Below are 14,127 nucleotides of genomic sequence, written 5' to 3'. Positions count from 1 at the left end.
CTTCAATAGATTAATTCCTGGTATGTTTTCACTCAAATTTGGTCCTTTGACAATCACACCACATCTATGTTCTGTTGCATACCTACAAGAAATATACCCAAAACAAAACAAAAATAGAAGTCATTACTTTTATTAAGCAGCTCTACATTAACCTTTCAATTCTAATGTTTCATTCATTAATCAACCTAAGGGTTGAGAGTAAAGAAAATATTAAACAAAATCCTTAAAGTAGATAAAAAGAAAAATCAACCATTTGAAACTCCTCACTTCAAAACAAAATTGAATTTATTAATATATAGAACTGCGCTGCTATTAGAAGTTATGTTTGAAAAGGAAGATATGGAAAATGATGCATCTGTCCATATGAAGTAATTGCATTTCATAAGAATTAAATGCAAAAGAAAAATAGCAATACTAGGTATTAACATCGGCAACAAATCAAAAGAATTGATTGTAGGCAACGATTTTAGTATGACGAAGCATTGGTCAGCGATAGCAGAATTCAAACTCTAAAAATAAGTAGATCTAGCATTTGAATGATGAAATGGCAAGTATAGATGTGAATGATGGATATCATGAGAAAGAGCGATGATGGTGGAAGAAGGAGCAAAGGCGGAAGGCGACGAAGATAAGGGGCAACTTTAAGAGAAGTAGTGACAATATAAGGTGAACCGGTCAAGAGCAAGAATGAATTTTTGACGTCATCTGTCAATGTGATAAATAATGAGGAAATATCCAAGCTAAAGGTACTGGGGCATTTCGGTCATTTAAATTAATTGCTTTACAAATAAAATATTTGGCTTGGTCCTTAAATTTGATTTGATTCTTAGGCATAATTTTTGTTCTAATCAAGTCCTTTTTACTAATTTTCCCTAAAAAATATTTTAAGCCATTTAATTAGTTTTTTCTATTTCTAACAAATTTGACCAGGCTAGATGTGGGTCTATCAAATTTGATGATTTTGAAGAGAAACGGGTTTTTTATTTCGATTGAAGAAGCTATTATTATTAATTAACAAAACCTATAAATAAAAAAAATGGCTTGCGTTGATAGATTGGAAATATCACTCAAGACCATTAAGGCAATTTAATATCAAATAAAAAAAACATATTTTAAAATATCACAGTAGAAGGCTTGGTTTAAAATTAATTTTATATTAGAAAAGACTATAGTAGTCCTACTTTTCTTTTTCTTTTTTGAAACTTATCAATTAGTGAATAGTTTCTTGTTAAATGTAAATGAATACTTATTAATTAACAAATGATAACTTGATCAAAATGATATACACTTGTTCCTTTCCACAATCATGTTCTTTTATATTTTTAAATTTGTCAATTAGTGAATGAGTATTTGTTAAAACATGCTCTATACTTGATCTTTCTCACAACTAAGCTCTTTCATATTCTTGAACTTGTCGATTACCAAACAGTCTCTTATTAAATGTGAATGGATACTTGTTAATTAATGAATGATTATTTATTGAAGTATGATCTATACTTATCTCTTCCTACAACCAAGCTCTTTCAGATCTTTAAACTTGTCAATTAACAAATGTCTTGTTATTAAATATAAATAGCTACTTATTAATTAACAAATGACTAAAAGGGTATTATAGTCTTTTTAATCTAAAATTATTTTCAAATCAATTTCCTAGTTTTACGATGATATTTCAAAATTTTTTAATCCTTAATTGATATTAAATACCCTCAGCAATCCTTAAATGATATTTTTCCTTCGAAATAGTACTTCTGTTTTTAAGGAAACGAAAACATTTTATATTCCATTGCATTCTTTGATCCAATCATTCCATTGCATTCTTTTATAAAATGAACCCTAGTTGGGCATCATATATCTTCCTGCATCTCTGCATTTTTATTACTTTCTCTTTAATCTATCACATTAAATTATTTTTAAAAAATAATTCAAAATAGCTTTTTCAAATAATCAATTTTTTTTTCAAATTTTGATTATTTTTAAGAGTTTAAACAAACACCACAAACTATGCAACGAGATGTAGAAATTATTGCTTGTGCCAATATATTTTAAATAATAAAATTTAGAAAACACTCTAAAGTCAAAACAGGAGGATTTTTTTAATAAAAAAATGAGGAATTTCTTTTAGCCAAAATATAAATGAGGGCTTTAAACAAAATGAAACAAGATCAAACTGGTTCCTTAATTAAAAAAAAAAAGAGGAAATTAACGTTGGATTTTCGTCAAGGACTTCCATGAATCCCACATTTATTTTGTCTTTTATGGGTTGCTTAATGTCCTTCACTTCTATTTTTCCTACATCTTATGGATCAGCAATGATCAATCCGTTCGTGTGAGCCACATAAACTAAAATGAAAATGTCACTGATTAATGTGAGAGCATTTTCCAGGTACAATTGCAAAAGCGATGAGCATTAAAGAAGGTCAAATAACCTGGTTGATTTCTGTTCTTATTTTTTATTTTTAAAAATTATTTTGTATTATAATTTTTAAAATTATTTAAAAAATAAAATGAAAATTTTTATAGTTATGTTAATTTAAAAACAGTTTTAAAATTAAAAATAGGTTGATAGTTATAGTTGTATACAGTTAATGATAGTGGTTTATATTCGAAATTGATTGAGCTAATTATTTTTGTCAATAATAAAATGTAGTGTGTTTAAAAAAAATAAAAATAATTTTAAGATGTTTTTATTTTTTTAAAAAATGAGAACAGTTTTAAAAATAATTAAATCCAAAACACTTATCCAAACAAACTTCGTAGGCATGTTTGGTTTCTATTCTCATTTTTAATTTTTAAAAATTATTTTTCAATATAATTTTTAAAATGTCTTTTAAAAAAAATTTATTTGGTTGTATTAATTTAAAAATAGTTTTAGAATTTAAAAATTAATCGATAGTAATACTCATAGGAGCTTAGTAGCGGTGGTTTGTAATAATTATTGATTAAAGTAATTGTAGATTTCAATAATAAAATGTAATGTATTTTAAAAATAAAAAATGAAATGAAAATAGATTTAAATATTTATATTTTTTTAAAAAAAATGAGAACAATTTTAAAAATAATTAGATTCAAAACACTCATCTGAATAATTTATTTAATTTTTTTTAAAAAATTACTTTTAAAAAAAATCAAACAGGTTCTTAACTTTTTTTGTTTTTAAAAATAAAAAAATATTTTTTAAAAAAAGAAACCAAACAAAAGTTAAATTAATCTCAGATTCAACGAAAGTAATTGACAATATCCAAATGGTTCATCAGATATTGCACATCCCACGGATTGCAAATGATATAAGAAAGATGCATGTAAGGTGATATAAGAAAGGTTGGGAGGTGATCTATGATCATGTTTTTAGAAAAGTTAATATTTAAAGTTTTGATTGATTTGCACATGATGCATATTGTTTTATCATCATTAGACAAGTGTTGTTATAAAACTTTTCATAGTGTGTTTAACTATACGGAATAAAATCTCATCAATAAAATAACCTATATATATGGGTTGATCATTGCGGTTTCTTTTTTAGATTCCCCCCCCCCCCTCAAATTGTATTAAAAAAATAAATATTCCTTTTTTTCCACCCAAAAACATTGAAAGAGACATCGAAGATGGCCAGCATGGGAGCAGCCAGGGAAACATGGTGGCGCCCACAAGCATGAGATGAGGGCAAACGAATTTGGACTTAACGGGAATTTTCTGGACCTTGGGATGGGCCCACAAAGGAGGCTTTCGAAAATAAATACAATTTCTGATCATGATCCAAGGTTCTGAAGTCTAATCTCAATCCTTGTTCTCGCTTCCACACGCAGCCTTTTAACATAGCACGTGCCCCTCCATAGAAATTAAATTAAATAGATCAAGAACATTACATGTCTTTCTTTTGGAAGTTTTTCCCAACGTATAATTAGGAATTACAAATTACAACGATGTAAAACACAAACAAAACTCCAAACATGTTTTGTAACTATGGACATGCTTTATCAGCCATACTGATGAAACTTGTCTGGATCTAACAAATTCTCACAACTTTTTCTTCTTCAATAAATAAATGAATGAGTGAATAAACAAATAAATATTAATGGAAGAATCCTTATGACCTTATCCTTGTTGTTATTGTTTTGCCCACCAGTATGCCACTCATCTAGAAGAATTTTGATTCTTTTTTGGACGATATTAGAGAGATATATATATATATATATATATATTGGAAGGAGGTTCCTACTTCCTCATAACGATTTCACTTAATGCTGGCCAGGGGGAAAAAAAAAGATCAAGTTGAACAATATAAGATAGCTCACGGATTTTGAAACTTTGACTAATCTTAATAACCAATTTTTTTTAAAAAAAATAGGTTGTAAGGATTCAAAATAAAAGCACGTCTTACAACTAATTAAAAGTGCATCCACCCCACACACCTTTTAAGGTATATGAGTTGCATTATTGTTAATTGAACCAATGTTTGTTAGCTAATATATAGCACAATATAACCTTTTCTTAGTTAAGGAAATTTCTGAATTAATAGAGAGTTTTAAATGCAAAAGCGCACACAAGGAAGTTTCATCTGTTAAGAAAATCTTATTGTCTTTTATATTCGTTTAATAAGTTGAGTGATTATTGTTGAATTTCAAGATAAGCCTCATAAATAATAATTAAAATCTTGATTATAGATTTTAAGCTGGAATAACAACTAAGAAAGATACTATTATAGCAGAACACATTCAACGACCGAAGATGCATGCATGCATGCTTATCCGACGCAACACTTCTATATAAATCATTCTACCCTATGCAACTTAACATCGCATTTCTGTAACCATGGAGATTCAGATCTTCCTCTACTTCATCTTGTTTTGCTTCCTTCTTCTGATATACAAGAGATCCAATTCTATGAAATCAACCAAAGCCCTTCCCTTACCTCCAGGGCCATGGAAGTTACCTCTTATAGGGAACATCCATCAAATTGTAGGGTCACTGCCCCATCACTCCTTGAGAAACTTGGCAAACAAGTACGGACCGTTGATGCACCTTCAGCTTGGAGAGACATCCAATGTCATTGTCTCTTCTTCTGAAATTGCCAAACAGATCTTCACAACACATGACCTTATCTTCTCCAATAGACCTCATCTTCTTGCTTCCAAGATCATCCTTTATGACAACATAGACGTTGGATTTTCCCCACATGGAAACCATTGGAGGCAACTCCGGAAAATATGTACTTTGGAACTTTTCACGGCAAAGCGTGTTCGATCTTTTAGGTACATAAGGGAAGAGGAAGTGTCTGCGCTTGTCAAAGATATATGCTCTAATGAAGGGTTGATCATAAATCTGAGTGAGAGAATCTTCACAACCACGAATTCCATAATTGCAAGAGCAGCCTTTGGTAAGAAGTCAAGAGATCAAGAAGCTTTCTTATCTACTCTGAAGTATATCATGAAGCTGGTGGGAGGTTTCTCAATTGTTGATCTCTTTCCTTCTATCAAAGTTCTCCAAGTGATTACAGGGATCAAAGCAAAACTTGAAATGATCCACAGATTGAATGATGAAATCATCGAAAACATCATCAGGGATCACAAAGAAAGAAAAGCAACCAGCAGTGAAAGTAAGCATGAGGAGAATCTACTTGATGTTCTTCTAAAGATTCAGCAGGGAGAAGATCTGGAACATCCTTTGACTCACGACCACGTCAAAGTCGTCCTTCTGGTATGAGTATGCATGTCTAATTAAGAAATCTGGTCTTCATTATGGAATTTTCGTTTATTTAATTTCATTGAAAATGAACAATTATATCATTTTGGACTAGGCACGTAGTGCATAAGACCCAATAATCTCCAAAAAGTTCTACCTCGTTAGAAGTCATCAATAAGTTGAGTCTGAGAGTTTAGAGAATTCACGTCATGCTTATTATATATGGGTTTTGAAAAGCTAGGAGCGTAATTCATATGATAAACATTTTCAGGACATGTTCATTGCTGGATCCGAGACATCATCAACTACTCTAGAGTGGGCAATGGCAGAATTGATGAAGAACCCAAAGGTGATGGTGAAGGCTCAAGCTGAAGTCAGAAAGATCTACAAAGAAAAAGGGCTTGTGGATGAAAGTGAGATTCACAAATTGAAATACTTAAATTCAATTGTGAAAGAAACCTTAAGGCTTCACCCACCTGGGGTGCTGCTACTTCCACGAGAAAATATTGAGAGATGTGTTATCAATGGATATGAGATACCTGAAAAGACCAGAATCATTGTCAATGGTTGGGCAATACTAAGAGATCCCAAGTTTTGGGATGATGCTGATACTTTCAAGCCAGAGAGATTTGTGGATAATCCAATTAATTTCAAAGGAACAAACTTTGATTATATACCATTTGGTGCTGGAAGAAGAATGTGTCCTGGAATTAACTTAGCTATGCCCAACATTGAGCTTCCACTTGCCAATTTGCTGTATCATTTTGATTGGAAGCTACCAAATGGAATCACTCATGAAGAGTTTGACATGTCTGAGACGTTTGCTGCAAGTGTGAGAAGAACTGAGAATCTCTGGCTAGTCCCTGTGGTTTATCAACCCTAGTTCTATAATCTATAAATGTCTCTATTTTCTGTGGTCCACTGGCATCTCTATTTTCAGCGACTTGTTCTGCCCTTTACATTTAGTTACTAGTGGTGTTGTAAAATTTTACTGATATAGCAAGAAATAAGTAAATAATATGTTCAGTGTTCACCTGTTCACCATCATTTTCATGTTACACCTGGAAACCCTCTTTATTTATATGTGGTGATAATTTTTATGTTATGCAAATTAAAATGAAACTTTGAGAACTAGCAGAATATAGAAAATAGAAATACAAAATTCAAGAGCTGTGACTTAATATAAAAAATATAGAATATAAGTATGTCATCTCAAAATTGCTGCAGTGCCTGAGGTTATTTTAGGCACAATCTTAGAAACTGCGTCACTATGGGAAATGGTGATTTCCATGACCTAGACCACGGCAATAATTTTTATAATTGATACAATACATTGATATGATATTACGTCAATAATAAATAATTAAACAGTAAGAGGGAGAATTTAATCATTTTATTTTTTATATATTAACTATCGAAGATTAATTCTTTCTGTGAAAAAAAAAAAAAAAATTCCTAATCTTATTTCATTTATTTTTGTTCTATTTAGATGAGATTTCTTCAGAGAATATTCTTATTAAGTGATAATTAGTCACTTTTAAAATGAAAGAACACAGTTCACATCATTAAAATTTAAGACTGATTTGTTAAAAAAACGCATTGGCATAACATAACAAAATAACTACATATATATATATATATATATATATTCTCTGTTAAAAAATATAAAATATTTTTTGAGGGGTTGGTTGTTAAAAAATATAAGATATTTTTAGTATTTCAAGGTGTAATCATTATATTTTTTTTAAAAAATATATATCATAAATCAATCACTTTATATTTACTTTAAAGTAAAATACTGTATTAAATATGAGTAAATATGAAAAAATAACGTTAGTTTGAAAATAATTAATTACTTTATTGGAGTTGAAAATTAGTTAAAAATATCTTATATTTTTAAATGGAGGTAATATACTGTAAATCTAAACTATAAGGGTAAGCAGTTGTTTATTTTGCTGCAAAGTTGAATTTTCTTAAAATAAACACAAACACACATACTATAACGTTCGTGAAATAGTACCGTTTCACCCTCTTTAAAAGCTACTGATTAACTATTTGCGAAGAAGCTGGCATTTTTACTGTATAATTCATGCTATAAATAAAATGAAAAAAGGCAAGCCTATTTGACTGAAGCATCGGCACTAAAAAAAGCTTTAATGCTTGCATCTGATATTGGTACTGACAGCATTATATGTTGAAAGTGAATGCGTTCCTTTGTCAACTGTATTATTCAAGCTCAACGGAGACCAATTATAAATAGACAAGAAGGGGTATTACGTTCAGAATATTTTGGATATCATGGCATCAAATGTTGAGCACTGACGATCATAAACCTAACTGATTCGTCACGGATATATATTTTGGGTTAAATAATTGACCTTAGTTCATAGGACTTTAGTTTCGCACCATCATGCTCATCACTTGATAAGCATCTGAATTGTCCAGATTTTTTCAGATTTTATAAAATTTATTTTTTAATTTAATTGTATATTCATTATAAAAAATTATAAAATTTTAATAAATCTATTTCATCATCAATCTAAACAATATAGATTTAATTCGAGTAGTTTAATTTAATATTAATTTTTTTAAATTTTTATAAATAGAATATCCAGATATACTCTATACAGACTAGATTCAGAGTAAATACAGATAATCAATTTATAAAATTTTTTTAAAAAAATTAGTATTAAATTGAACTACTCAAATTAATTAATTAAATTTATATTGTCTAGATTGATAATATAATAAATTTGTTAAAATTTTATATTTTATAATTTAATAAATATATATTAAAATATAAAAATAAAATTGATAAATTTAAAACATCTAAATTAAAAATTTAGACGGTTCAGATTGTTCAATCAGATGATGAGTATTGATAAGTACCAAAACCAAACACTAATTCATAGGCCTATAATGGGAGAGTGCTATGATTATTTTAATATTGATAAGGTCCTCTGCGCTGTCCCGCCAGAGCCAGACATTCAAGACTCCACAACTTAATTTTTTTATGTCTTGTTTGTTATAAAAGAACTCATTTTTAAGGATGTGAAAGTGAAAGTAAAGTAGGATTGGATTAGAATTGAGCTTAACAAATGTGTCTGGTGTGTCAGACAATGTCAGACAATCACATGGAATCTAAATGAGTTTTTTTTTTTTGAAAAAAAAGGTTAAATAATTAAAATTAAGATTAAAAGACACTTTTGCCGTTCATTAAATAAATAATAAACCAAAAAAAAAAAAACGAGTGATGACCCTCATCTCATCTGCCCTGAACGGAGTGCTTCGTGCTCTCCCACACGGCGCCTCCGGGCTCTCCAACAGTCACCGCTCTTCGGTGCTCCACCATCTCTCCCCGACAGTCATCGCTCCTCCGCCGTCTATCACTCAACCATAACCCAGTGAGGTACATGCCGACCCTTACTTTGTTTTTTGGGGATCTTTCTCTGTTTCTTTCTTTGCCCTTTATATTGTTACTGTCTTCGAGGGCAATCATTAGTCTAATCGCACCACCACAATTGTTTCATCTAGCTATGGCATGAACTGTCATATTCTATTACCTATGAAGATTCATATCTTATCCTTTTCAAACTGGATTTTGTATTCTGTGTAATGTTTAGACTGTTATATTAAGCAGGAATATATGACTTTTTAACGTCAACTAGAGGTTTAGGCTTTTGCCTAATGGGTATGAATACCTCAGGTGAACTGTGAGTAATACAACTTGATCAAAGAAGGGTACTGGTGAGGTTCGTTTTTAGTTTGTTTTCACCTGTAAAGTATTACGGTTTAGATTAAAGAAACTTGGATTTCTTGTTTGGGGAAAATGAGAGGTAGATGAGATTGGTCAGATTATACAGCTATTAGAAAGGCCACCTTTTTCTGTTGATGCATGTAGACTTGCGCTGGATCTGGATGTGCATGTGATGACCTCTTACTGCTGTGAAATCTATACCTATTGTGTATTCCTTTTTTCGCAGCTTCTTTATCAGTTAAAATCACATTATATATTTTTCATGTATTCTAGTTTAGATTGAAGAAATTTGGGCTTAAAGAAAAATGAAAAGTAGATGTTGATGAGATTAGATAGCTCAAGTACCTTTTTCATGTATTGTTTGCCTTGTTCCCTGGAAGTATTGTTTGCCTTGTTTGCCTTGTTCCCTGGAAGTATGTAGACAAACTCAGGCAATGAGATTCTTGTATTGAGCTCGCTATTTGCTTGAAGCATATCCATGGTAAAGGATAATATCCCTATTGGGATTTTACTTTTGGATTTGGCTCATTTTTACACAATTTATACACTGAATATCAGCTTCTCACCTAACCTCAGTTTTGACCTAAAAGTCATTCTTTTGTAATCTTTATCCAAACAAAATTAAAAGGTACTGAACCGACTTTTGGGATCCAAACTGAAGTTTAGACCACTCAAAGTGAGGTTTGGGTTTAAACCAAACACACACTAACACCAATGGTGAGAGAAAATAAAGTTCGTGTCTTGAAAAAGTGTGCCTGAAGTTCACATTTTTCACCCAAAAAAGAAGTGTGTATGAACTATTTCTGAATCAAAACCGCTACACACCAAAGGACATGACAAAAATATTAACAAATTTAAGAAAACAACCCAACAAAGAACAAACATTGTCATAATAAAGCCAGAGAGCTTCTCAACATCATACTATCTTTATGACACCATGTTATTGTTACGAATGAACATGCACTGTGTGGGTGAAAAATAAAAAATCATATCAGAGAAATGGGTTAACAATAAATGACAGAATTCAAATTAATTTGAAGTGTTGTTGCCCAGAAAAAATTCAAGTGGGGAACGCTAGTCTTTGCTAAATTTCATTTATAATATAAACATCTCCTGCCAAAACTGAGAAACCGAGAAAGAAGAGAAAGAAGAAACAAGAAAACACATGGAGAAAGAAGATAAAGCACATGGACTGAGCAATAATGTTTCATACCGAAACTGAGAAAGCAAAGGGAAGTTTTCATACCCTTGCCGCAATGTTTGATTGTGCAGTGCAGCTGCCGTCATGCTCAGTCACTCCAACGCTGTTGTCTATACCGCGTCTCTGCTGCCGTCTTTGCCGTGTCGCTGCTGCCGTGCTGCCCTGCGTAATGGGTTGCTCTGCATCGACCAGTGTTTGAGGGAGAGAGTCTCGAGTGATTTGATCATAATAGGGTTTGCTTTTGATTTTGAGGAGGGGCAATGTTGTCAATAAAATTTATAACTTGGGGTATTGTTGCTTGAAATTGTTGGTTTCAGAGAACTTATCTCAGATCCTTGGGTATACCCAAGGAACCCAATTCCATCAAATTTGATGGAAGTGAGTTCCAAGTGAGAGTGAGATCTGTCATACCAAACAGCCCAATTTTTAAATTCCACTTCCACTTCTCTAACCTCAATTCCATCATACCAAATGTGGCATTAGATATTGAGATTCCAAAGTTCTAACAGAGAGTGTGAATGATATATACTTAATATTAACATTAAGTGTGTCTGATCTCCTCATTGTTTTAATATTAAATAAGAAAAATAATCAGAGAGAGATGTAAATCAAAGAACTTTAAAAAAACAGATGTATACTTGAATAACATTATTCAACAGAAACATGATACAACACATTGAGCACCACCCTCTACTGGATGCTCTCAAATATATAATCGTCCATTGTTATTTCCACAGAAAATAGCTTCAAATTAAATAGGCCATATCGCCTCTTATTGATTGCTGATTGATATTATTCCAGTAAGGCAATAAATTAGCTAAGGGCGGTAAGCAATCGGAACTAAACACAGGTCATTCTTCTTCTTTCACTGCAGCACCAAAGATCTCAGTCATGTCCAGATCTTCACGCTTTTCCTCTTTAGGAAGTTTCCAATCAAAATGATAAAGCAGATTTCCTGCTATCAGTTCTAAAACTGGTGTAGCAAATGACATTCCAGGGCATATCCTCCTTCCTGCACCAAACGGAATGAACTCAAAGTTGGTGCCTTTGAAATCAACTGATGATGAGCTGTCAATAAACCTCTCAGGTTGAAACTTTTCAGCTTCATTCCAATACTGGGGATGCCTTCCAATGGCCCAAGCATTGATGATCACAGTGGATTTGGGAGGTATCTCATAGCCACTGATATGACAAATCTCACTGTTTTGTCTTGGAAGTAACAGCACAACAGGTGGGTGTAACCTCAAAGTTTCTCGAATAATTGCGCTTACATATTTTAATTGATGAAGTTCTGATTCATCCACATATCCTTTGTTTCCATAGACCTTTCTCACTTCTTCTTGTGCCTTCCTCATGACTTGTGGGTTTTTTTATCATTTCGGCCATTGCCCACCCTATTGTTGTTGTTGCTGCTGTTTCAGTTCCGCCAACGAACATGTCCTGCGATTATATTTTGGTGCCATTATTAATTTGTGGTACTAAAAACAAAAGAGAAATCATATGTCGTTACTTGAAACTAACGCTTACCAAAATGACAGCTTTGATGTTGTCCATAGTCAAGGGGATCTCAAGATCATTCTCTTTTTGAACTCTGAGAAGAACATCAACGAGATCCTCCTCTACTTCTCCCACATCTCCATCCTTTTCCAAATGGTCCTTGATGATGGTGTTAAGCATCACATCAATGCCTTTTCGCGCCTTTTCAGCTTCATCTTTCGCCCCACTGATCACACGAAGGAATTCCAAGGAAGGACAGACATCAGCGATTGACAAGCCACCTGTAATCTGTACCGCAGACATTATAACTGGTACAATTTCTTCTATATTTCCAGTCTTTCGACCAAAGGCTGCTCGAGCAACTATCGAATTTGTGAGTGGGTAGATTTTTCTGGTGAGATTCACAGCAGAACCTGACTGTTCAGAAATGTGCTTCACAAAGGCAAAAACCTCTTCTTCCCTTATTCTTCTGAATGTCTGGACCCTCTTTAGAGACAAAAGTTCCAAAGTACAAATCTTTCGGAGTTGCCTCCAGTAGTTTCCATGCGGAGAGAAGGCTATGTCTGTGCTGTTATAAGCCAAGGTTTCGCTGGCAAAACATGTGGGTCTATTAGCGAAGATCACGTCTTGGGTTTTCATAACCTCTTTGGCTACTTCTGGTGAAGAGACGATGAAGAGGGATGTTTGTCCAAGTTGAAGGTGCATTAAGGGTCCATACTTGTTTGCGAGGTTTCTGAAAGATCGATGGGGCTGTGACCCAATCTGATGAAGGTTTCCTATGAGAGGTAGCTTCCTTGGTCCTGGGGTAGGGTTTTGAGGGATTTCTTTGAAGTTGAAAGTTTGTGGATCACGAAAAGGAAGCAAAGGAAGGTGAAGAAGATGGAGTACGGGATCTGAGTCTCCATGATTAGGCTCAGGAGTTGGTATAGGGTGCCTAGCGTGAGGAAGTAGACGAAGTTTGTGTGGCCTGGTTTTGTAATCCAAGAGGTGCTGGTATATATGGAGAATAGAATGGCTTAATTTTAGATCAAATTTATACAAGAAAAATGAATAATGGTAATATTGATGTGTAAAACATGTATCTTGTATTATTTATGATATAAATATTATTTATTTCAGCATTATAAATTTGTTAGCAAGCTATCCTTTACGTATTGGAAAAATTTCAGTACAGGACTGTTGACCAAACATAATAAAAAAATTAGACCATTGAATTTTTAAAATTTGATTGAAGGACCCGTGCAGATTTTCATTTAAATTTGTAACAGAATCATAAAATTGCCTCATTTAAATGAATAACATAAACAACTTGTTTGTTCTCATACTGTATGTTATATTGTTCATTATTTATGGAATGTTATTCGTTTCTTTACTTTACTTGTTTGTAGTTCTAGTTTCACTTGATTTCATTCCAAATATTAGTTTTATGATAAGACGACTTGTTCGTTTATGTATTGTATGTTGTTTATTTACTTATGAAATGTTGCTTGTTTACCTACTTCACTTTTTTATGGTCTTGGAATAGAATCAAGTAAAAGTAGGACTATAAACAAGTAAAATAAAAAAACAAACAATATTTTATAAGTAAATGAACAACATACAATATGAAAACAATAAATCTTTTATGTTGTTCATTTAAATAAAGATAATTTTGTCATTTTCATCACAAATTCAAATGAAAATCCGTATGAATTCTTAAATGAAATTTCAAAAATACAAGGATTTTTTTTTCATTATGTTTGATCAAGTGCCCCTTATTGAAATTTTCCCTTAAATATTTGTATTTCTACGTGGGTCCAATGAGTAAGGAATTGCAATAATGGCACTCATTAAATATTTGTATTTCTACCCACCAATTCCAGAAGGTCGGCTCACTTCAGATCCTAGCGGTTAGTTGCCATTGAGGTCATGAGGAAGTTTTGATTTTTTTTCCCCCTTCTCACTCAGCATTTCAATTTTAATAATTAAATTTTATCAATATCTAAAAATTATT

At 32.1% G+C, this 14,127-nt stretch overlaps 2 protein-coding genes and 1 long non-coding RNA gene across 3 annotated transcripts; 2 read left to right on the top strand and 1 right to left on the bottom strand.

Moving 5' to 3' along the window:
* The first annotated feature begins 4,809 nt into the window (after positions 1-4,809).
* LOC129297675 (cytochrome P450 71D10-like) lies at positions 4,810-6,726 on the top strand. Its single transcript, XM_054936019.1, has 2 exons — positions 4,810-5,694; positions 5,951-6,726. The coding sequence occupies exons 1-2, from the start codon at positions 4,810-4,812 to the stop codon at positions 6,560-6,562; spliced, it is 1,497 nt and encodes a 498-aa protein (XP_054791994.1). The 3' UTR covers positions 6,563-6,726.
* Positions 6,727-8,916: 2,190 nt separating this feature from the next.
* Positions 8,917-11,079, top strand: LOC129297677 (uncharacterized). Its single transcript, XR_008590231.1, has 2 exons — positions 8,917-9,088; positions 10,709-11,079. It is a non-coding gene; the product is annotated as an uncharacterized LOC129297677 (long non-coding RNA).
* A 175-nt stretch (positions 11,080-11,254) lies between these two features.
* Positions 11,255-13,091, bottom strand: LOC129297676 (cytochrome P450 726A27-like). Its single transcript, XM_054936020.1, has 2 exons — positions 12,165-13,091; positions 11,255-12,077 (listed from the first exon to the last, which is right to left on the bottom strand). Exons 1-2 carry the CDS (start codon positions 12,837-12,839, stop codon positions 11,934-11,936), a joined length of 819 nt encoding a protein of 272 aa, XP_054791995.1. The 5' UTR covers positions 12,840-13,091; the 3' UTR covers positions 11,255-11,933.
* Positions 13,092-14,127: the final 1,036 nt, after the last annotated feature.

Source organism: Prosopis cineraria, unplaced genomic scaffold (assembly GCF_029017545.1).
Source record: "Prosopis cineraria cultivar Desert tree isolate PC_DT_omini unplaced genomic scaffold, ASM2901754v1 PC586, whole genome shotgun sequence".
Lineage (NCBI taxonomy): Eukaryota > Viridiplantae > Streptophyta > Magnoliopsida > Fabales > Fabaceae > Prosopis > Prosopis cineraria.
The sequence above is the reverse complement of the archived record's forward strand: the minus strand, read 5'-3'. Positions and strand labels throughout refer to the sequence as shown.

What these genes read in the sequence shown, in the direction of transcription:
- LOC129297676 (XM_054936020.1), bottom strand. Translation starts at nt 12,839, where the DNA reads ATGCACCTTCAACTTGGACAAACATCCCTCTTCATCGTCTCTTCACCA. An exon ending in ACATCAAAGCTGTCATTTTG is followed by an intron (nt 12,078 to 12,164) that starts GTAAGCGTTAGT and finishes ATATAATCGCAG; the next exon opens with GACATGTTCGTTGGCGGAAC.
- LOC129297675 (XM_054936019.1), top strand. Translation starts at nt 4,810, where the DNA reads ATGGAGATTCAGATCTTCCTCTACTTCATCTTGTTTTGCTTCCTTCTT. An exon ending in ACGTCAAAGTCGTCCTTCTG is followed by an intron (nt 5,695 to 5,950) that starts GTATGAGTATGC and finishes AAACATTTTCAG; the next exon opens with GACATGTTCATTGCTGGATC.